Genomic DNA, 25,309 nt, shown 5'->3' on the forward strand with positions numbered 1-25,309 from the left:
AGACATAAAGAAACAGAGAGAGGGACAGTGAAAGACAGATAGAGACAAAGAGAGAGAGAGACACACACACTAGACTAGAGTTAAAACTAGATAAACTTGACAAACAGCGCCCTCGACTGTCTCTTTGCTCTAACTGCATGCTCTCTCCCCTCCTCCGGATCCACGCTTCTCATAGGCTAGTAATAACACTACGGGTCTCTGATTGATTGATTGAAAACTTTATTAACAGATTGCAGAATGGGTACAATACAGTACAGCTCAATACACACAATTGTTAAGGGGATGCAGACCAGAGAAAGACTTTCGTCTTGTTTACATCAGGGTCTCCCATTTTCAATTCATCAGGTGTCCTCTAGGAAGGACATATTAATGAACACACTATTCTAATGTTATGTATCTGTATTGAAATACCATAGCTCCCCACATATCTTTAATAATCCCGTATATCAGTATAACCTAATAGAAATTTTAAGCAAATTGTACATGTGTACAGTTTGAAAACTGTCCCGTTTCATAAACACAATCCCGGGTTTCTCTCCCAACTAAACACATCCATCGAGTAGCGTCCAGCTTCAGCGGCGGAGATCCTCTCACTGGGCAAGAAACTTCCGTACTTTCCGCCAGGCTGCCATAGGCTTGCCCCTTGAGAGGATTCTCCGGAGCTGCAGCTGGACCCTATTGCATCCATCCATCCTTTCACCCAGTTAGCTGTAGGTGTCTGTTAGCCTGCTAGCTAGTAGCGCTTAGCCCAGCAGACATGGCTGCTGTCATACTGAAGTTCCCAACCCTGCAAAGTCTGAGGAGATTCACTCAGTAAGACCGACTTTATTCTGACGTCTGCTTGTTATTTCAACTGTAACGGGTTTGCTGTCTGTCTGTGTATCTGAGCTACATAGTTAGCTCTGCTATTAGCCTGCTTAGTATTCTAGTGTATTAGCTACACAGCTAGCTTAGCTCAGTAGCTAACAGGCAGGTGCTGAGAGTCGCAGTTAGTTTGTTAGTTAGTTTAGTTGTTTAGTTGTTTGCTTCACGGCTTTAGTCTCAGTGCATTTAGCTCATGCTAAGTTCCCATATGGATCTCAGGCTGGCATCCTCAAGCTAGTTGGTTATCTGTCCATCTGGTTCACTGCAAGGTTAAATAAAGGTAGCTAACGGCTAGCCAGCTGGTGTCGCTAATGCTAGTTGCAACTTGCAGGTACACTTTGTTTTGGTGTCTAAACTGTAGTCACTACAGTAGTAAGTAAGTATTTATAAAGCACCTTTCATACATGTTATGTAGCTCAAAGTGCTGAGTAGTGTAGTCAGTGGACTGGATACTGTAATGTTGCTGTGGTATTATATTCACCTGACACCTACAGGATGGTTAGCCTGGCGAGCCTCCTTCCAGGATCAAAACTAACTGCAAATAAAGAAACATCAACGTTTGAATGAATGAATGAAAAACTTTATTTAACAGATTGCAGAGTGGGTACAATACAGTACGGCTCAATACATACAATTGTTAAGGGGATGCAGACCAGAGAAAGACGTTTGTCTTGTTTCATGCAGGGATATTTAAATAGCACACAGTGCGGTTGTATGTAAAGTCATGTAGTGTAATTAATCCTAGCTGCTCTAGGATCTGTTTTGTCCTACACAGTACACCAGACAACTGACAAAAGAAGCCACTCAACTCCTCATGCAATCAATACTCATGTCTCGCCTCGACTACTGCAATGCACAGTGCTCGCTGGTCTACCGACCACCGCCATCAAGCCACTTCAACTCATTCAGAACACAGCCGCCCGCCTGATCTCCAACCTACCAAAGTCAGCCCATGTTACCCCACTTCTTAGGGACCTGCACTGGCTCCCCATCGCTGCACGAATCCCCTTCAAGGTCCTTGACCAGGCATATCGCGCAGCGAAGGGAATGGCTCCCTCCTACCTCCGGTCAATGGTCTCTAACTACACACCCTCAGGACCCCTATGTTCTACATCTTCTAACTACACACCCTCAAGACCCCCCCGCTCTACATCTTCTAACTACACACCCTCAAGACCCCTCCGCTCTACATCTTCTAACTACACACCCTCAAGACCCCCCCGCTCTACATCTTCTAACTACACACCCTCAAGACCCCTCTGCTCTACATCTTCTAACTACACACCCTCAATACCCCTCCGCTCTACATCTTCTGGCCGCCTCAGACCTACTTCTATCCCAGCTCCGTGAGGGTCATCAAAGCTGGCTATTCTCCGTCCTCGCTCCACAATGGTGGAACGAACTTCCCACCACAGTCAGGACTGTACTGTCTTCTACTATCATGATGACATGCACTCTTCCACTAATTACTGTTCCTTGCCTATGTTACTACCTACTATACTAATATGTCTCTACTACTATGCACTCAACACTGCAGCACCCAAGTTTCAACACTATTTGATGAACATTGTTACTTGGCTGAAAGAGTTGTACCCTTCCTGCTGACTTGTCGTACAGAATTTGTAAGTCGCTTTGGATAAAAGCGTCAGCTAAATGACAATGTAAATGTCTAAATGTAAACTGGTACAATCTGTTCTAACTAATCTTTTTCTTCATTTGACTGATTCTACGGGTAAAGTGGTAATCAGCTGTGTGTGTACACACATACGCATTTACCATTTATATACACACACACACACACACACACACACACACCCCTCACCCTGCCTGTGTGCTGGGGTGGTTATTGTGAGCTGTTAGCCTGTAGGTTCATCTGCTCTCTATTAAACCCTCTTTCCTCTCCTTTCTCCCTTCTCCTCTGCTCCCATTCTGTTCTTTTCTAGCCCTCACAGGAAGCTGTCATGGACCAAAGAAAACACAAGGTTTATCACAGGAGGTGAGTAAAGCGCTAACCCTTCGTATGGTGTGTTTACTGATACCAATACCGGTAGAGAAGACAAGATAGTAGCAGTAATAGATATAAGGCAGTAGTAGTAATAGTTGTAGTAGATATTAGGGATGTGCATGACTGACCAAAATAATTTTCGAATAGTCTACTGTTCTTAACACTTTCGCGGCCACTGGGATGAGTTTAATTAATCTCAAGAGGACCGGGGAATGTAAACAGACGTGGGGCTGTTTGTAGAGCTAAATCTATACTTTATAGTATTGCTGTCTGTCCATTCTCATTGTGAATTGAGACCATAAACCGTCCCTTCAAAATGGCTTAAAGAAAAAAAAATCATCAATACGTTCTCATTTTATAGCGCAGTGAATATAAGCTTTATACCGGATTTGGTCTAGTATATTTCCTGGAAGCCGAGATAATGGGCTAATAACGTTAAATCCAATGGCATTTCGGTTATAGATACGCTCCAGTTAAAACTCAAACTGCATATGTTCGGTACGATCCTCACGCATGTATGCATGAAAGGGGGGGGGGGCGGGGGACGTCGTTTCTGATTATTGATTAGCAATAACCGCGTTAGCCTAGGGCTGGGCGATATAACGATAACTATCGCAATCAATTATTTCCTCGAAATAAACATGAAACGTGGTCGCAAAGTTTCGATATATCGATTTTCCAAGCTTGGATATCAGCACACGCGCACTAACAACCAATCAGTGAAGGAGATGGCGACAGCGAAGGAGACCCGCGGTGCACCTCTGGGTAGTAAACAAGGCTGCTAGGATCATTAGCTTTCACGCCGCTATTTTATAGTTTACGTGCGGAGTGGGTGTGTGGCGTGAATTCTGGGGGTAACTGTTAGAGTAGTGTGGGGTAATAGGGTATGCTGCGCCGCGGTGGACGTCGTTGCAATGTATTGGGGCGGAACGGAGTATTTTAGGGTGATAGTTAGTACATTGGAAACAAGGCTGGCTAGGATCATTAGCTTGCACGTCGCTATTTTATAGTTTACGTGCGGAGTGGGTGTGGTGTGAATTCTGAGGTAACGGTTAGAGTAGTGTGGGGTATGCGGTGGACGTCGTTGCAATGTATTGGGGCGGAACGGAGTATTTTAGGGTGATAGTTAGTACATTGTCCTGGGATACACCGCTTGCTCTGGCTAACTGTGTTAGTTCCATTCTTATAATGCATATGATCCAGTGGCGGTAGGTTGCCCCCTGGTGGAATATAATAATCTATGCACTGGGCCGTGTTTACTGCGTAGAGGAACGGCGCCGGGCATAAGAAGTTAATTAAACTTGACAGAAATTATATCGACACGCTGGATTCGCCTGTTCGAATCCAGCTCCCGGTGTTGCTATCAGCTTGGCTGGCCTCTCACACTAATACAATTGGCAGTATTAGAGGGTGGGAAAGCTGAAGGGTGGGTCCTGGGCGTTGTGGACAGCGACCCCTACAGTTCGTTCGGGGCGCCTGCTCAGCAAGGGTAGGAACTAGGGAGAGATAGTGCGGCCTCCCACACGCTACACTCTCCCCGGTGAGAACCTGCGCGGCCAGGCTGGCCTGCCGGCAGGCTGCACATGCGTCGGAGGAAAGCATGTGACAGTCTCCCGTCTCTCGGACCAACAGTAGGGGAAAGTACGCAACAACCAGGAAGGCTGGGATGGGAGAAAAATCGGGAAAAAGAGGGGAAGAAAGATCATCAAAAAAATATATATATATATATCGACGATAATTATCGATATCGAGTGATATGAGAATAATTTTATTATTTTATCGCGATAACGTTTTTGGCCATATCGCCCAGCCCTACGTTAGCCTGATAGGCCGAACGCCTGGATGGCTATCAAAACAAGGCCCGATCGGGATGTACTTTACGTGAAAAAGATCTTACCGCGGTCCGGTGGGATCCCCCCGAGCATTTCCCCGTTATCGATCACCATCTGGTAGATCGATATGTCCATTGGCTGATGATAAATCCCCTTATTGCATGGTGAAATCTGCGATGCAAAACGTAATCCAAGCTACAGGCTGCAGATCCAGAATCCTGCTAACTGAAATCTCCATTGAAAGTAAAAAAAAAAATAGTCCACCGTTCGGCCACAGGGAACACTGCATTATCGCGATAGCGCCCCTAAGAGGATCTGGCCGGTATTGCACTTTGTCGAATTCAAAGAATAGGGTACATCTGCAGTGCCGCTCGGCGACCTTGAATAGGTTATTAATATGGAATAAAAGCAATAACAACTTGCCACGGATTTATCCGTGCTTCTGTCCACAACGGGTGGAATCGAAACACGGATAAATACGTTGTTTGTCCCCATTGTGTTAAGACCGAATATTTGAAAATTCGCCCCCCCCCCCCCAAAAACACACGAAATTGTTATTTTCTGTTTCAGTTTAAATTCTGTTATTATTTTTAATAGAATGGATAATTAAAATCAAAGGGTATTGCACATAAATAGGCACTTCAGATAATCCTTCAGAATGTTGATCGGCTCAGCTGACCGACAATAAATCAAAATGGCACCATTCACCATCGTAGCCTACAATAACAGCATTGCATTGGCTTATCAACCGGTTTTAATAAACAAACAGAAACAGTAGCATGTGCATCTTTTAGATAAATTAGTAGTAGTAGTATGGAAATTAGGCTGCCTCTAAATATACAAATTAATTAAATAAGAATGGTTTGCTTCACTTAAAAAAAATATATATATATATACATATAGGTGCAGCTCAGTAAATTTGAATATCGTGGAAAAGTCAATATATTTAGCTGTATTGATGCAGTAATTTGTGCAAAAGGAGCCCCAACCAAGTACTGAGTGAACATACATGAACATACTTTTCAGAAGGCTGACATTTCTATATACAAATATTTATGTCTTATGTAATAATCAAACTTTCTGAGATACTGAATTTTGGGCTTTCATGAGCTGTAACCATAATCAAAATTAAAACAAATAAAGGCTTGGAATATTTCACTTTGTGTGTAATGAATCTATACTCTATGAGAGTTTCGCTTTTTGAATTGAATTACTGAAATAAAAAAACTTTTCCACGATATTCAATTTTTTTTGGTCCACTTTTTCTCCTTATTTTTCTCCCATTCCAATTTCGTAATTCCAATTCTTCCCTCCCCTGTCTTGAACGTTGCTAGACTATGCCTCCCACTGGTCGGCTGTAGTGAGGATAGAAGCCTTGCATCACGTGTCCCCTCCGGTACACGAGGAGGCAGCCTGTCGCATCTTTTCACCAGACAGCTCGAACTCTCAGTGGCGAGGAGTAACGCGTGGGAGGCTCACGCTGCCCCCGATACTTCCTGTCTCTGCTGTGCAGGCGTCACCCAACCGACCTGTAGGAGTCGCTGTCCACAACGTCCAATCCCCACCCACCGGCTTTCCCACACTCTAACACTGCCAATTGTGTTAGTATGACGGCCGGCCAAGCCGGTAGCAACGTCGAGAGCTGGCGAATGTAGAGACTGGCACAACTATTTGAAAATTCAATTTCTAACTCATCCCTAGTAGATATAAGGTAGTAGTAGCAGCAGCAGTAGTAGTAGCAATAGCAGTAGCAGTATCACTATTAGTAGTAGTATCACATGTGATTGACTGCTTGTGGTGTGTACTGTAGGTGTGGGTCGTATAGAGAAAGTGTTGATTGCCAACCGAGGGGAGATCGCGTGTCGAGTGATGAGGACGGCAAAGAAGATGGGTGTTCGCACTGTGGCCGTGTACAGTGAGGCAGACAGACACTCCATGCATGTTGCTATGGTGAGACTACACTGTCTCTGTCTCTATCCCTGTCTCTCTCTCTTTGTCTCTCTATCCCTGTCTCTATCCGTCTCTCTCTCTGTCTCTATATCCCTGTCTCTCCCTCTGTCTCTATCTCTATCCCTGTATCTGTCTCTCTTTCTCTCTCCCTCCTCTATCCCTGTCTCTCTGTCTCTATTCCTGTATCTGTCTCTCTCTCCGTCTGTCTCCATCTCTCTCTGTCTCTCTTTCTCTCTGTCGCTCGCTCTGTCTCCATCCATCTCTCTTTGTCTCTCTGTCTCTCTCTTTCTCTCTGTCTGTCTCCATCTCTCTTTCTCTCTCTCTGTCTCTCTCTTTGTTTATCTCTGTCTCTCTCTGTCTGTCTCGTCTCTGTCTCTCTATGCTGCTATGACTCCTGACTTTAATAAAGGAACAGTTGACTTGTCTCCTCCATGCTGCTATGACTCCTAACTTGTTGTCTCTGCAGGCGGACGAGGCCTACCACATCGGTCCTGCTGCCTCCCAGCAGAGCTACCTCTCCATGGAGAAGGTTCTGGAGGCGGCCAAGACCTCTGGCTCACATGTAAGTACTCTTAAATAACATGTAAGTACTCTTAAATAACATGTAAGTACTCTTAAATAACATAACATGTACGTACCCGTACGTATTACAATTGACTCGAGCCTAGTAACGGACACAATATTTCTGACACTGGGAATACATTCCCTGAGATCCATAGAGGTCCCTAGATACCAAGAACATGCAAATGGACCTTGTAGAAGTGGAGCAATCTTACATTAACTTGGGTATGTATTTTTAGGTGGGTTTTCTGAAAATATGGCTAGGGCTTAAGAGGTTAATAACATGTAGGTACTCTTTAATAACATGTAAGTGCTCTTTAATAACATGTAAGTACTCTTAAATAACATGTAAGTAAGTTGCATTATATTAAAATCCCATGTAAGTACTCGTGTGTGTGTGTGTGTGTGTAGGCGGTCCACCCTGGCTATGGTTTCCTGTCTGAGAACACAGAGTTTGCTGAAGCCTGTAAACAAGAAGGAATCATCTTCATTGGACCTCCATCCTCTGCTATCAGAGACATGGGCATTAAGAGGTACCCCAACCCTCCCACACACACACCACTAACCACCTATTGGCCCTTAGAGCCACCCACCATAGAGCCATATTTGTCTTTTTAGGGGGGGGGGGGGGGATATACCTGGTCAACAGTAGGTCATCTGAAAGTCTTATGTTATATCAGTAGACATTGATATCAGGAAGAGGGTGATTGATGAGTCAGTAGACATTGATAACAGGAAGAGGGTGATTGATGAGTCAGTAGACATTGATAACAGGAAGAGGGTGATTGATGACTCAGTAGACATTGATAACAGGAAGAGGGTGGGACATTGATAATAGGAAGAGGGTGATTGATTGATAGCAGGAAGAGGGTGATTGAGTCAGTAGACATTGATTACAGGAAGAGGGTGATTGATGAAGATGGTTGTATTTTTGTAAATGGCTTGATAGAATAAAGTACTTTTAAAAATGTAAATCTCTTTCTTTCTGTCTCTCTCTTTCTCTCTCTCTCTCTAGCACATCCAAATACATCATGTCAGCTGCTGGGGTGCCAATCATTGGTGGTTACCATGGTGATGACCAATCAAACGAGAGGCTCCAAGCAGAGGCTACTGCGATTGGCTACCCAGTGATGATCAAGGCGGTGCGGGGAGGAGGGGGGAAGGTGAGGTCTGTCTGTTTGTCTGTCTGTCTCTATGTCTGTCTGTCTGTCTGTCTGTCTGTCTGTCTGTCTGTGAGTCTCTATATGTCTTTCTGTCTCTATATGTCTGTCTCTGTCTCTATATGTATGTATCTCTGTCTGTCTGTCTCTATATAGTCTGTATGTCTGTCTGTCTGCCTGTGTCTGCCTGTCTCTATATTTCTGTCTCTGTCTGTATGTCTCTATATGTCTGTCTGTCTGTCTGTCTGTCTGTGTGTCTGTGTGTCTCAACCTCCCCTTCCTCTCAAAAATAATTGAGCGAGCCATTGCCTCCCAATTAAAATCCTACCTCGACAACAATAACCTTTATGATACATTTCAATCCGGATTCCGCACCAAACACAGCACCGAAACTGCTCTTCTAAAGGTCACCAACGACATACTCCTCTCTGCCGACTCTGGTTCCCTCTCCATCCTCATTCTCCTAGACCTCAGCGCTGCTTTTGACACCATCAGTCACCCCATCCTCATCACTCGTCTCCAGTCCTCCGTTGGCATCTCCGGAATCCCCCTCACCTTGCTCCAATCATACCTCTCACACAGGCACCAATTCATCTCTATCAACAACTGCAAATCCCCCACTGCCCCCATCACTCATGGTGTCCCCCAAGGCTCAGTACTTGGTCCCCTGCTCTTCATCCTCTACATCCTTCCACTTGGTCTGATTCTCCGCCAACATGGCCTGCGTTTTCACTGTTATGCAGACGATACTCAGCTCTACCTCTCCACCAAGACTATCACTCCAGCCACTCTCTCCACCCTCAGCACCTGCCTCACAGACATCAAAACATGGATGCAAAATAACTTTCTTAAACTAAACTGCAATAAATCAGAAATCATCATTATCGGTCCAAAATCCCTCACCAGCCACACCCAGGATTTCACCCTAAATATTGATGGTACCATTGTCACCCCCTCCACTCACGTCCGTAACCTTGGCATCATCCTGGACTCCACCCTTTCTTTCCTCCGCCATGTGAACCACATAACCAAATCGGCCTTCTACCACCTCCGGAACATTGCTCGTCTCCGCCCCTCCCTATCACTCTCCGCTGCTGAAACACTGGTTCATGCATTCATATCATCAAGACTAGATTACTGCAACAGCATCCTCTACGGCTCACCAAACACTATCCTCAATAAACTCCAATATGTCCAAAACTCTGCTGCCCGCATGCTCACCTCCACCCGTCGCTCTGATCACATCACCCCTGTCCTCCACGACCTCCACTGGCTTCCAATCAAATACAGGATACATTTTAAAATACTACTCATCACATTTAAAGCCCTCAACAACCTTGCCCCTCCCTACCTGTCCGACCTCCTCCACCGTCACACGCCCACCCGTCGCCTTAGGTCTGCAGATGCCAACCTCCTGACACCTCCCACGACCAGGCTCCGGACCTGGGGCGACAGGGCCTTTGCTGCTGCTGCCCCCTCCCTCTGGAATGCCCTCCCCAGCCATATCCGTGATGCAAACACCCTGACATCTTTTAAATCAGCCCTCAAAACTCACCTTTTCAATCTTGCTTTTGACCTCTAATTCTGTCTGTGTTATTTTATTTTTGTCATGTATTATTTTTGTTCTGTTTTTTGTTTTGCCATAGTTTGTCTCTCCTGCCCATGTAAAGCGTCTTTGAGCACCTGGAAAAGCGCTATATAAAATAGATGTATTATTATTATTATTATTATATGTCTGTCTGTCTGTCTCTATGTCTGCCTCTCTCTATATGTCTGTCTCTATGTCTGTCTGTCTATATGTCTGTCTCTATATGTCTGTCTGTGTCTCTCTATATGTCTGTCTCTATGTCTGTCTGTCTCTCTATATGTCTGTCTCTATATGTCTCTATGTCTGTCTGTGTGTCTCTATATGTCTGTCTCTCTATATGTCTGTCTCTATGTCTGTCTGTCTCTCTATATCTCTGTCTCTATGTCTGTCTGTGTGTCTCTATATATCTGTCTCTATATGTCTGTCTCTATATGTCTGTCTGTGTAAGTTAGTACCACATGTTTTGACTGAATCAACTGGGTTATTATTATTATTATTATTATTACCATGATGATGATGATGATGATTATTATTACTATTATTATTTTTACAATTGTCATTATTATTAGTATTATTATCATCATTACTATTATTATTATTTGATATGTAGCTGAGAACAAAAATCCTTCAATGTCATATATTATTGATGCACAAGTTGGGTAACTCTGTATGTGTGTTTATATATCCTCTTAAAGGGGAACTATTTTACTATTTCTTTCACTATTTGGGCACTTTTACACAATTCCTGTGAGTCTATGGAACACCTCTGTAATATATATATTTTTTTTTATTCATTGTTTTGTATTTCTAATCAAGTCCTCAAAAACAGCATTTTTCTACCTCAAGATTTCGAGCTGTTTTGAGCCTGGGCTGCAGGTGCCACCTAAACCACTGCAGAGCGTCGTCGTCTATCTCAACATTAACATGCAGCAGTGACTATATGACATCACATATAGGCACATTTTCAAACGACTCAGTTCAGTGAGGGTGAATATTGTGAGAGGAGAATTGGAAGAATGCGCCAATATGAGAATTTTGAGACATAGATCATATTAATATAAGTTCACATAGCTAGGAAACAATGCTAAACACTCAAAAAGGCCATTTATAAGATAGTTCCCCTTTAACACATTGGGCGCCGGGCATTGTGCCCATCATTATACCCAGTCTGCCAGCACTGTAACCCTATGGAGATGTTTACCTTCTTTGCAGGGCTATAACTTTTAAAATATTATTGCTATATTGACATTACTATGGCCCATTCAACATCGATTATCTATCGTTCCGGATGTGGGAACGTTATATTTTTTCATTCATACATTGTTGTGTTAATACCTTCGAGAATATAAGTATGTTTTTAAGCTTTTCTGCTGTAATTCCAAAAACGCTAGTTATAGGCCCTGACGCATATGATAGATTATCGATTGGCGTTTCTTTCCTATACACGCTATATTAAAAAATTCAAATGTATATCATCGGTATACATTATGCTTCATCATGCGTGAAGGAAAGGGGGGGGGGGTTGTTTATAATTCCTTGATCGTCAGTAACGGCTTTATTTAGTATGGGTTGATATATTGATCAGACTGATTGCAAACAAGGAAATGGACAATCGGGCTGAAAATAACGTTAGTGTCCTCTTACCGTTCGCCGATGAGACTGGAGGAAAAATATCCCAATTATTTGACACCGATCTCCTAGATCCATTTCTGGTTTGTATGGCGCAATAAACGGCGAAATCATATCGATTATTGCGTTTCGAAAGCGATCCAAATGCGAGTGTTTGTCTGGATCCACGTAACAAGATATGACTGCCGGAGGGATTTCCTCGATGCACCGATTGCCACTTCCGGTTTGACGTGAGTGTAACTCGCCCGACCATCCACCAGGCGGCGGTATTGAGGCATTGCAATCTCAGACAGGGTGCCGCTGCAGTCCGGAGGGAGGCTGGATGAATTATGAATGCCATGGCGAAAAAATGAAATATTGATCCCAAAAACGATTTACGCCGTTGTTGGCGTTCAACGCATGGCGGGCAATAACGACTTACACCGTTTATGGCGCACAATGTGTTAAGCCCGATGGGTCTGGTACCGGACCCAAAATGACATCACGCCATAAATCTATCTCTACATGTCTGGTTTTCTTTACAGACAAATCAAAAACACACTTTTGTGGACTTACAAAAAAGAAAAAAAAGAAAAAAATCACAAATGTACATATTCAGGGGCGGCCGGGTAGCGCAGCGGACTAAGCGTCTGTCTATCACCACAGAGACAGTGGGATCGAATCCAGCTGTGGTGCTTCCGGGTTGGCCGACCGTCCATACTAACACAATTGGCAGTGTTAGCGGGTGGGAAACCCGGCGAGGGTGGGTCCTGGTCGTTGTAAACAGCGACTCCTACAGTTCAGATCTGGGAGAGGTAGTGTGACCTTCCACACGTTACACTCTCCCAGTGAGAGTCCGTGCTGCCAGGTGAAAAGAAGTGGTGGGCTGGGTACACTGTGTCGGAGGAAGCATGTGATAGTCTCCGCCCTCCCGGACCGACGGTAGGGGGTAGAGTGCGCAACGACCAGGAAGGGGATTGGGAATTGGCATAACGACTAACATTGGGATGGGAGAAAAACGGAAAAAGAAGGGGGAAAAAAAGATTAAAAAAAAAAAAATAAAATGTACTTAAAATGTTCAAGGTAAGCTCACACACAAAATCCACACTTAATGACCGAAAAAAGGAATAGGCTGAAGGCGAAGCACATTCTTATTTTTGCCTATCCTTTACAATTCTTAAAAACTAAATATATTTTAATATTGAAAGAAAAAAAAATTAGAATATGCTGCAAGATATAATTTTTTGAAAAAAAACAAATGTTTGATGTTTTACTCAAAACTGTACTCCTGATTTTTTTAAGGCTTTTTTAAATCTCCCCTGAGAAGTACACAACTTCAACCCGTCACTAAGGCTATTCCATAGTTTAACTCCCAAAATGTAAACGCATCTTTTACATTAGTTCTTACTTTTTTACATGATTTAAGAATAAATAACCCTCTTAAATTATACTTTCCTTCTCTTGGTTTAAAGAGACATTGAATACAAATGGGTAGGCTTTTTCTCTTAGCACAAATTTTTTTCCATGGTTTTTATGTACATCATCATCATTGAACAATCATACAGGAGAGAAAAATGGAGAGAGAGACGTGGGCATATAGGAATGGCGAGGATGTAAAGTATGTTAGACCTGCTGCTTGCAGAGTTTACATAGAAACAGCGCGACTCGCAAGAGGAGTTGTCACAGGCTGTAGGACGCAGGGCTGAAGAGCTAGATGTCATAGCTTCTAAAATTGAAGGTGGGGGGTATCGGGCTCAGGCGTTCAGCCCCTCCCTTCCAGCTGGAGTTGACGTGAAACACGGAAGTTATCAAATGCGAGCGAAACGCACACTGTCGAGTCCTGGCTCTAGGCAGAATCATGAATAGTGGTTTAAGATAAGTTATTTATATTTTGAATGTGATTCATTAGATTACACGTTGCACATGTTATGACTTTGAACGTCTGCCATTTCCACCGCAAAAGGCATACAAGTAACAACAATACGATCATGAATATGCAAATCGAATATATTTGTGTGTGTATATTTATATATGTGTATATATACTGTATATGTGTGTCTTTATGTGTATTTGTATATGTGTATCTATATATATGTGTGTATTTATATGTGTGTGTGTAGGGGATGCGTATAGCGATGTCAGAGACAGAGTTCTTGGAACAGCTGGAATCTGCCAGAAGAGAAGCCAGGAAGTCATTCAACGATGATGTCATGCTGGTGGAGAAGTTTGTAGAGGACCCCAGGTAATACACACTAACACACACTAATACACCCTAGGGTTGGGTACCGTTCACTTGGGAATCGATACCGGTACCCGACGGTACCCTTTTCCGTAGCCCCTTTCGTGACTGTGATGCACCGAGTGAATACACAGTCCCTTGTCCAACCATGTAAAAATCCTACAATTAAGTCTGTCTCGCTTTTCTATATCAAAACGCTTCTCGTACAAGTATCGCAGAGACATTTCAAAGGTACTCGCAGTTGCACGAGGGTTTCGGACAGACAAACGCTAGGGTTTGAAAGCTCGGCGTTGCTAATAAACATTTTAAATATTTTTTATAAACTGGTCAACACTGGGCACATATTGATCTAACGTGAATCGGTAATCTAGTACCATGTAATTCGGTCGATACCCTTAAAAGTACAGAGTTCGGTACCCATCCCTAATACACACTAGCACACACTAACACACACTAACGCACACTAATACACACACTAATACACAAACACTAACACACACTAACACACACTAATACACACTAACATACACACTAATGCACACTAATACACACACTCTTCTCTTCTCCTCTGCTTTCTCTCCTCTCCTCTCCAGACACGTGGAGGTGCAGGTGTTTGGAGATCACCATGGTAATGTCGTCTACCTGTTTGAGAGAGACTGCAGTGTTCAGAGGAGACACCAGAAGATTATAGAGGAGGCACCAGGGGTGAGAGACCTAGAGAGAGACACAGGGAGAGAGAGACTCAGAGAGAGAGAGAGATACACACACACAGAGCGATAGAGATAGAGAGAGAGAGACACACACACAGAGAGAGGATTGTTTATGATTGAAGGATTGTTTATGATTAAAGGAGTGTTTATGATTGTAGGATTGTATAGGATTGTTTATGATTGTAGGATTTTATAGGATTGTTTGATTGTAGGATTGTATAGGATTGTTTATGATTGTATAGGATTGTCTATGATTGAAGGATTGTTTATGATTGAAGGATTGTTTATGATTGTAGGATTGTATAGGATTGTTTATGATTGTATAGGATTGTTTATGATTGTAGGATTGTATAGGATTGTGTATGATTGTAGGATTATTTATGATCGTAGGATTGTTTATGATTGTAGGATTGTTTATGATTGTATGATTGTTTGAGTGTATGATTGTTTAGGATTGTAAGACTGTTTCTAAATGTGTGTGTGTGTGTGTGTGTGTGTGTGTGTGTGTGTGTGTGTGTGTGTGTGTGTGTGTGTGTGTGTGTGTGTGTGTGTGCGTGTGCGTGTGCGTGCGTAGCCTGGTATCAGTGCAGATGTCCGCAGGAAGCTTGGAGAGGCTGCAGTCAAAGCAGCCAAGGCTGTTGACTATGTAGGAGCAGGTAAGACACACACTACTATAAACACATGCACACTACTACATACACACGCACACTACTACTACACACACACACACATAAGCACACTACTAAACACACACATGAACACATGCACACTACTACACACATACACACTACTACACACACATACACACTACTACACACACATAAACACATACACACTACTATACAAACATACACACTACTACATGCATGCATAAACACCTACACACTACTACACACACATAAACACATACTCACTACTACACACACGCATAAACACATACACACTACTACACACATAAACACATACACACTACTACACACATAAACACATACACTACTACACACATATAAACACATACACACTGCTACACACATATATACACACATACACACTACTACACACATAAACATATACACACTACTACACACATATAAACACATACACACTACTACACACACACAGACACACAAACGCACACATTTAGCATATAATGTCTATTCTAGGTACAGTAGTTTATCATTTCTCTCTCTACTCTAGATACAGTAGAGTTTATATTATCTGTCTCTATTCTAGATACAGTAGAGTTTATATGATCTGTCTCTACTCTAGATACAGTACAGTTTATATTATCTGTCTCTATTCTAGATACAGTACAGTTTATATTATCTGTCTCTATTCTAGATACAGTACAGTTTATATGATCTGTCTCTATTCTAGATACAGTACAGTTTATATTATCCGTGTCTATTCTAGGTACAGTAGAGTTTATAATGGACTCTCAGCACAATTTCTACTTCATGGAGATGAACACCAGACTGCAGGTTGAACATCCCGTCTCTGAGATGATCACTGGTACTGACCTGGTGGAATGGCAACTCAGGGTATTATATATTACGTTCTACTATGTCATATGTTATATTATATTATGTTATACTATGTTACGTTATACTATGTTATATATATTGTATTATATTGTTATGTTATATTGATAGAGTGGCAACTAGGAGAAAGAAAAAGAGACACAGAGATATTGGTATATAAATATAATTGTGTTTGTATTATGTGTTTGAAGCCAAGTGTAACCTTAAACTGACTTGTACATGCCTTACCCTCTGTTCTATTCTATCTTATCTCATCTATCTTATTCTATCTTATCTTATTCTATACTGTCCTATTCTATTCTATCCTGTGCTATTCTATCATATCCTGTTCTATACTGTTCTATCCTGTTCTATTCTATCATATCCTGTTCTATACTGTTCTATTCTGTTCTATTCTATAATATCCTGTTCTATACCGTTCTATTTTATTCTATCCAGGTAGCAGCAGGGGAGCGCTTGCCCCTCCTCCAGGATGACATCATCTTAAGGGGACACTCCTTCGAGGCCCGTATCTATGCTGAGGACCCTAACAACGACTTCATGCCAGGGGCGGGGCCTCTGCTCCATCTTTCCACCCCCCAGGCTGACGCACACACACGCATAGAGACCGGAGTCAGAGAGGGTAAGACAAACAGACAGACAGACAGACTGTATGTGTATATCTGTGTGTGTGTTTTTGTATGTATGTAAATATATGTGTATGTGTATATCTTATGTGTGTATGTATCTGTGTATGTATTTATATGTGTATATCTGTGTGTGTGTGTGTGTATATATATATATATATATATATATATATATATATATATATATATATATATATATATATATGTGAGTATATCTGTTTGTGTATGTATATATGTGTGCATGTGTATATATTAAGGCTGTCAAAGCTGTCAAACGCCAGATTATATTAACCCTTTATTCGCCAATGACGTGTTACCACGTCATTCTCCGCCATGCGTAATCTGCCAATGACGCCATAAGGCGTCTTTGAGATCAATATTTCAAAAATCTGTGATGGCAATCATATTTCACCCACGGAGACTTGAGATCTCCTGTTGATCTCCTCTCAACTCTCCAACGGTTCAAGAGCGCCATCTGGTGGCCGATCGGCGGATCGCCCAAACAGGAAGTGACGCGCCGGAAGTGGTGCTCATCCATATTCGGTCCGGGCACTCGCTATCGTTAGCGGGACTCCAGCTCGACACACTGGACAGCGATCCGTTGCCAATAACTCGATAAACAACATGATTTGGACGCATATAGCATTATACAACCTGGACATGGATTGCGTATATCAACATCCCATAATCGTGAATATTATGATCCATATAAACTGCTGTGATCTATGTATCGCCCATACTACATGAATGATTTCAAGTCAAGTCAAGAGTTTTATTTGTCACGGCATACAAGTATACAATGAAATGCGGGTGGTCTTGCCCGCAACGATGTGGAATACAGTAGTACAACATATAATAGAATCCAATAAAACAACATTGTGCAATAAACAGGTAACATAGTGGGGCATCTCTGTATTTGTACATAAGTTATTTACAGAGCATGGAGGACATGCTAGGTCCTTTGGTAGTGCAATACAGTAGTGCAGTAGTTAAATACACATTTAACGTCGGCCACGGACTTATAAACCCCCCCCCCCCCCCCCCCCCCTCCGGTCACCAGCAGATGATGAGGCATGACGATTAGGACCTTGCACAATTGAAAGTTTTAATATGACGTCAATCGGTATCAAACTACATTTGATGATGTAATATGTATTTATAGCTATAACTCGCGTTCTGCAGAATGCTGCAGAAAACGATAAAAACATATTTATACTTTAGACCGTATTTTAGTATGAATATGTGAATGAAAAAGTAGAACGTTGCTACATCCTAAACGATAGATACTTGACGTTGAATGGGCCATAGTAATGTCAATTTAGCAATACAATTTAAAAAGTTATAGCCCTGCAAAGAAGGGGAACATCTCCATAGACTTACAGTACTGGCAGACAGTGGATTAAGATCAGAATAATCCCTGGCAGATAAAGTGTTAACGCCACTATTTTTTTAACTCACAATTAACTTTTTTTTTTTTTTTTTTTTTTTTTTTTATATACTAGACTTCACTCAGGTGTATTATTGATACTCTCATTGATACTATGTTTGTTTCTGACTCAAAGTGTGTGTGTGTGTGTGTGTGTGTGTGGTGTGTGTGTGTGAGAGATAGAGAGAGAGATAGAGAGGGGGGGTGAGAGAGATGAGGAAGGGGCAAGAGAGAAATATAATAATATAATATAAATATCGCGATATATTTTAATAATCGATATCGAATATCGAAATTTAAAAAAAATCTAAAAATCGTTTTTTTTTTTTTTTTTTTACCTGCAACAGGGCAGTTTTAAAACCAGAGACAGTGGACAGACTTGTCTTTCTTGCCTGCAACTTAAAGTAATGGCTTTGCTTGTCCAAATGACAATACTGACCAAATTCAGATTTCTTTTTCTCTTGTCCATTTATCTAGAATAGAGACAGATCATATAAACTGTACTGTATCTAGAATAGAGACAGATAATATAAACTGTACTGTATCTAGAATAGAGACAGATAATATAAACTGTACTGTATCTAGAGTAGAGACAGATCATATAAACTCTACTGTATCTAGAATAGAGACAGATAATATAAACTCTACTGTATCTAGAGTAGAGAGAGAAATGATAAACTACTGTACCTAGAATAGACATTATATGCTAAATGTGTGCGTTTGTGTGTCTGTGTGTGTGTAGTAGTGTGTATGTGTTTATATGTGTGTAGTAGTGTGTATATGTTTATGTGTGTAGTAGTGTGTATGTGTGTATATATGTGTGTAGCAGTGTGTATGTGTTTATATGTGTGTAGTAGTGTATGTGTTTATGTGTGTAGTAGTGTGTATGTGTTTATGTGTGTAGTAGTGTGTATGTGTTTATGCGTGTGTGTAGTAGTGAGTATGTGTTTATGTGTGTGTAGTAGTGTGTAGGTGTTTATGCATGCATGTAGTAGTGTGTATGTTTGTATAGTAGTGTGTATGTGTTTATGTGTGTGCAACAGGGCAGTTTTAAAACCAGAGACAGTGGACAGACTTGTCTTTCTTGCCTGCAACTTAAAGTAATGGCTTTGCTTGTCCAAATGACAATACTGACCAAATTCAGATTTCTTTTTCTCTTGTCCATTTATTTTGTTTGCTTTCTAATTTAAAATACATTTTGAAACCGTCTGTACACAGTAGGCTATGTGTGCTAGCAGAACTAGACTCCAGTCACGAGTAGGGATGCTCGATATTGGCTTTTTTACCGATACCAATATTCCGATATTGTCCAACTCTTAATTTCCGATACCGATATCAACCGATACCGATATATGCAGGGTTTCCCCCCCAAAAAACGGAATAATTTCAGGTAACTAATAATTTCACTGGATATATATATAACAAATATTGTTATTGTTTTTTTTTTTTTTTTAAACCGATACCGATATTTTCCGATATCACATTTTACTGCCGATATCGGCCGATAATATCGGTCGGCCGATAATATCGGACATCCCTAGTCATGAGTCACAGTGCACATGTTTGTCCACCAAAAAAGCGCCAAAAGATAGAAAATAAACTAGCAGAGCCAGAACTGTTCAACTCCTCTGGAGCCACAGCCAGCAGAGAAGCCGGTTTACTTTAGCTTTTAAACCAGCTGCAGCCTGAGAACTGGAGTGTGAGGGGATGTAACACTAAAGATGGCAGCAATGACAAAGAATTGCTGCAAAATAAACATACATCTGTTGTTAAATTTTTTTTTTTTTTTTTTAATTTTTTTTGATACTTATAACAATTCGATAATTATCGATATCGAGAAATAAAATAAAATTATCATATCGTTATCGCGATATGATTTTTTTCCATATCGCCCAGCCCTAATTTCATGCACTTTATTCATTGTTTTAAATTATTATTTTCTTTTAAGTAATTTTTTGCATCACTCTGTTTTGAATTTGATGCAAATTTGCAATGCATGAGGGTCATCCTTTTGTGTTAAATGGCTGCATAAACCAAGCATTTGTTGACTCATGTTAAGAGTATTAAAACTTGGAACTTGAAAAAGATCTGTTTAACACTTTGGATGCCCAACCCGAGTTTTCTCGGGTTTACCCCCCGCCGGTTGAATGCCCATAACGAGAATATTCGTTTTTTTTTATTTATTTTTTTTATTAGCGATCTGAATTCATATTTCATCAACCGAGTCTACCGTTGGTAAATCAGCCACCCCCGGCACTCGGATGTGAAAAAAGCGCCCCCTATCGTCTCCCAGATGGTAATTCACCCTTTTGGATTGGACTCAATGAAAATGCATGGGGAAAAAAGACCCAGACTCCACATTTTACTTCTCACGCAAGCAACCGGGGCCGATCAACTTCATTCTGGACCCTCAGAGCAGCGGGGATTATGTGTTTTACTGTATACGCAGTGGATCAATAAAAGGATCGATTTTTGGAATGGTCGATCAGGAATTGGAATAATCCATTTGGATACCATCTGATCTCAGGTAAGGAATCTATTTGACCAGTATTAGGATAATCAGACCTTTTTTCACGGAGATATAAGCTTTCCCCCTATATGTGATATGGCTGTTTTGACTGTGCGAGTGATCAGGAAATAAGAGAATAGATTTACAGCTTACTTATACTATCGATAATCTAGCGTTTATTTGAAAACGATTCATAAATAGGCCGAACAATGACAACGTTCTAGAATATTACAGTACATCAGCTTTTAGCAGGGATTCTTTTTTTCTTCTTCTTGAAAACGAGGGCTTTTCAAAATGATATAAAACGGAAATGAACCGATAAAAAAACAATCCGCTTCGACAATGTTGACTGGAAATGGGTCATTGATAATGCGACGGGCAGATTAGACACATAGCCATAATTTAAAACATAGATTAGGCGATATTAACATTAACATTGAAGTGGTGCTGGGCATTCAAGCACTAAATGTGCGCCCCCTGCTGGGCATTCAAAGTGTTAAGGTAGATAAAAAAATAATAAAAAAAAATTATTAATTTGCGATTAATCACGAGTTAACTATGGACAATCATGCGATTAATCGCGATTAAATATTTTAATCGATTGACAGCACTATATATATATATTAGTGCTGTCAATCGATTAAAATATTTAACTCGATTAATCGCATGATTGTCCATAGTTAACTCGCGATTAATCGCAAATTAATAGATTTAAAAAAAACAAAAAAATTTAACAGATCTTTTTCAAGTTCCAAGTTTTAATACTCTTATCAACATGCGAGTCAACGAATGCTTGGTTTATGCAGCCATTTAACACAAAAGGATGACCCTCATGCATTGCAAATTTGCATCAAATTACATTTTTTTTTAAAGTTAATCGTGAGTTAAAAATAATAGTGGCGTTAATAGAATCGGGCGATAACGTGTTAATACCGCGTTAACATATATATATATGTGTGTATTCTAGGTGATGAGGTGTCCGCTCACTATGATCCAATGATCGCTAAGCTGGTCGTCTGGGGAGAAGATCGTCCTGCCGCTCTGAAGAAACTACGCTACTGTCTACTGCAGTATAATGTAAGATATACACACTACACTACACTACTGTGAGGTGTCGCTCACTATGATCCAATGATCGCTAAGCTGGTCGTCTGGGGAGAAGATCGTCCTGCCGCTCTGAAGAAAACTACGCTACTGCTACTGCAGTATAATGTAAGATATACACACTACACTACTGTCAGTATAATGTAAGATATACACACTACACTACACTACTGTAGTATAATGTAAGATATACACACTACACTACTGTACTGCAGTATAATGTAAGATATACACACTACACTACTGTACTGCAGTATAATGTAAGATATACACACTACACTACTGTACTGCAGTATAATGTAAGATATACACACTACTGTACTGCAGTATAATGTAAGATATACACACTACACTACTGTACTGCAGTATAATGTAAGATATACACACTACACTACTGTACTGCAGTATAATGTAAGATATATACACACTACACTACTGTACTGCAGTATAATGTAAGATATACACACTACACTACTGTACTGCAGTATAATGTAAGATATACACACTACACTACTGTACTGCAGTATAATGTAAGATATACACACTACACTACTGTACTGCAGTATAATGTAAGATATATACACACTACACTACTGTACTGCAGTATAATGTAAGATATACACACTATACACACTACACTACTGTACTGCAGTATAATGTAAGATATACACACTACACTACTGTACTGCAGTATAATGTAAGATATACACACTACTGTACTGCAGTATAATGTAAGATATACACACTACTGTACTAATGTAAGATATACACACTAAACTACTGTACTGTAGTATAATGTAAGATATACACACTACACTACTGTACTGCAGTATAATGTAGATATATACACACTACACTACTGTCAGTATAATGTAAGATATACACATACACTACTGTACTGCAGTATAATGTAAGATATACACACTACACTACTGCAGTATAATGTAAGATATACACACTACACTACTGTACTGCAGTATAATGTAAGATATACACACTACACTACTGTACTGCAGTATAATGTAAGATATACACACTACTGTACTGCAGTATAATGTAGATATACACACTACACTACTGTACTGCAGTATAATGTAAGATATACACACCTACTGTACTGCAGTATAATGTAAGATATACACACTACACTACTGTACTGCAGTATAATGTAAGATATACACACTACACTACTGCAGTATAATGTAAGATATACACACTACACTACTGTACTCCAGTATAATGTAAGATATACACACTACACTACTGTACTGCAGTATAATGTAAGATATACACACTACACTACTGTACTGTAGTATAATGTAAGATATACACACTACACTACTGTTCTGCAGTATAATGTAAGTATATACACACTACACTACTGTACTGCAGTATAATGTAAGATATACACACTACACTACTGTACTGCAGTATAATGTAAGATATACACACTACACTACTGTACTGCAGTATAATGTAAGATATACCACTACACTACTGTACTGCAGTATAATGTAAGATATACACTGTACTGCAGTATAATGTAAGATATACCACTACACTACTGTACTGCAGTATAATGTAGATATACACACTACACTACTGTACTGTAGTATAATGTAAGATATACACACTACACTACTGTACTGCAGTATAATGTAGATATATACACACTACACTACTGTACTGCAGTATAATGTAAGATATCACACTAACCACTACACTACTGTACTGCAGTATAATGTAAGATACACACTACACTACTGTACTGCAGTATAATGTAAGATATACACACTACTGTACTGCAGTATAATGTAAGATATACACACTACTGTACTGCAGTATAATGTAAGATATACACACTACACTACTGTACTGTAGTATAATGTAAGATATACACACTACACTACTGTACTGCAGTATAATGTAAGATATATACACACTACACTACTGTACTGCAGTATAATGTAAGATATACACACTACACTACTGTACTGCAGTATAATGTAAGATATACACACTACACTACTGCAGTATAATGTAAGATATACACACTACACTACTGTACTTCAGTATAATGTAAGATATACACACTACACTACTGTACTGCAGTATAATGTAAGATATACACACTACTGTACTGCAGTATAATGTAAGATATACACACTACACTACTGTACTGCAGTATAATGTAAGATATACACACTACACTACTGCAGTATAATGTAAGATATACACACTACACTACTGTACTGCAGTATAATGTAAGATATACACACTACACTACTGTACTGCAGTATAATGTAAGAATACACTTTTCACATCTCATCCTCCTTTCTCTCCATCCCCCTCTCTCCCCCTCTCTCTCTCTCTCTGCCTCTCTCTCTCTGCCTCTCTCCTCTCTCTCTCTCCTCTCTCTCTCTCTCCTCTCTCTCTCTCTCTCTCTCTCTCTCTCTCTCTCTCTCTCTCTCTCTCTCTCTCACTCTCCCCTCTCTCTCCCCTCTCTCTCTCTCTCTCTCTCTGCCTCTTCTCTCTCTGCCTCTCTCTCTCTCTCTCTCTCCTCTCTCTCCTCTCTCTCTCTCTCTCTCTCTCTCTCTCTTCTCTCTCTCTCTCTCTCTCTCTCTCTCTCTCTCTCTCTCTCTCTCTCTCTCTCTGCCTCTCTCTGCCTCTCTCTCTCTCTCTCTCTCTCTCTCTCTCTCTCTCTCTCTCTCTCTCTCTCTCTCTCTCTCTCTCTCTCTCTTCTCTCTCTCTCTGCCTCTCTCTCTCTCTCTCTCCCTCTCAGATCGTAGGTCTGAACACCAACATAGACTTCCTGTTGAGTCTGTCAGGTCACCCTGAGTTTGAGGCAGGTAACGTGACCACAGGGTTCATCCCTAAGCACCACGCCGCCCTCTTCCCCCCAGCAAGGCCTCTGTCTGGGGCCACGCTCTGCCAGGCCGCCCTGGGCCTCATCCTGCAGGAGAAGACACACACTGAGCGCTTCCTACAGGACTCCAGCGGTGAGTGGAGATGATGGTTATTTGGCTGGTTGGATCACTGGGTGGATGGCTGGTTTGTTTGTTGGTTGGTTGTTTAATTGGTGGGTTGTTGAGAGGTTAATTATGCGCGTGGTCAAATCTGAATGGTTCATACAAATTCATTGTTAAAGCGTTGCTAATCAAGTACAAATTCAGGTTCAGGAGTTTGGTAGGACTTGATGTCTCTGGCCAGGAGAAGAACCAAGCTCCCCACAATTCGGCCGGCTGGTTGGTTGGTCAGTCGGTTGGTTGGTCGGTCGGTGTTATTAGTAGGGTTGAGTACCGAACTCTGTACTTTTAAGGGTACCGACCGAATTATACAAAGTACCGATTCACGCATATCGGCGGTCGCTTCCTCCGCTGATCCATACCGAACTGTTCCCTCCTGGTAGACAACTCTTAGCCTGGCCGGGAAGCCTATAACTGTTCCGCAACTGTAAGTTACTTCCGGGGTAGGCCTGATTGGCCCCGACAGGCACGTGACGCGCAACTTTCTCTGCCGCGCGGCACGCTCCGCGGAGCGGAGCGGCAGAGCTTGCGGAATTATGTCACCGCCCTAATCCGCCATG

General features: G+C 41.2%; 1 protein-coding gene across 1 annotated transcript in view; it reads left to right on the plus strand.

The window, feature by feature from the left end:
* Positions 1 to 677: 677 nt before the first annotated feature.
* The window catches only part of mccc1 (methylcrotonyl-CoA carboxylase subunit), a gene marked incomplete at its 3' end in the record, with an annotated part of 34,207 nt that continues 9,575 nt past the window's right edge, over positions 678 to 25,309 (plus strand). The window contains exons 1-13 of the mRNA XM_084310051.1: positions 678 to 813; positions 2,808 to 2,860; positions 6,512 to 6,651; positions 7,118 to 7,213; positions 7,624 to 7,745; positions 8,228 to 8,375; positions 13,689 to 13,810; positions 14,401 to 14,512; positions 15,092 to 15,173; positions 15,931 to 16,058; positions 16,497 to 16,680; positions 21,587 to 21,696; positions 24,506 to 24,722. Coding sequence (XP_084166177.1) covers positions 758 to 813; positions 2,808 to 2,860; positions 6,512 to 6,651; positions 7,118 to 7,213; positions 7,624 to 7,745; positions 8,228 to 8,375; positions 13,689 to 13,810; positions 14,401 to 14,512; positions 15,092 to 15,173; positions 15,931 to 16,058; positions 16,497 to 16,680; positions 21,587 to 21,696; positions 24,506 to 24,722 — 1,570 coding nt within the window. The 5' untranslated portion in view covers positions 678 to 757. The remainder of the gene's footprint in view (positions 814 to 2,807; positions 2,861 to 6,511; positions 6,652 to 7,117; positions 7,214 to 7,623; positions 7,746 to 8,227; positions 8,376 to 13,688; positions 13,811 to 14,400; positions 14,513 to 15,091; positions 15,174 to 15,930; positions 16,059 to 16,496; positions 16,681 to 21,586; positions 21,697 to 24,505; positions 24,723 to 25,309) is intronic.

Source organism: Notolepis coatsorum (assembly GCF_963971535.1).
Source record: "Notolepis coatsorum genome assembly, chromosome: 3".
Taxonomy (NCBI): Eukaryota; Metazoa; Chordata; class Actinopteri; order Aulopiformes; family Paralepididae; genus Notolepis; species Notolepis coatsorum.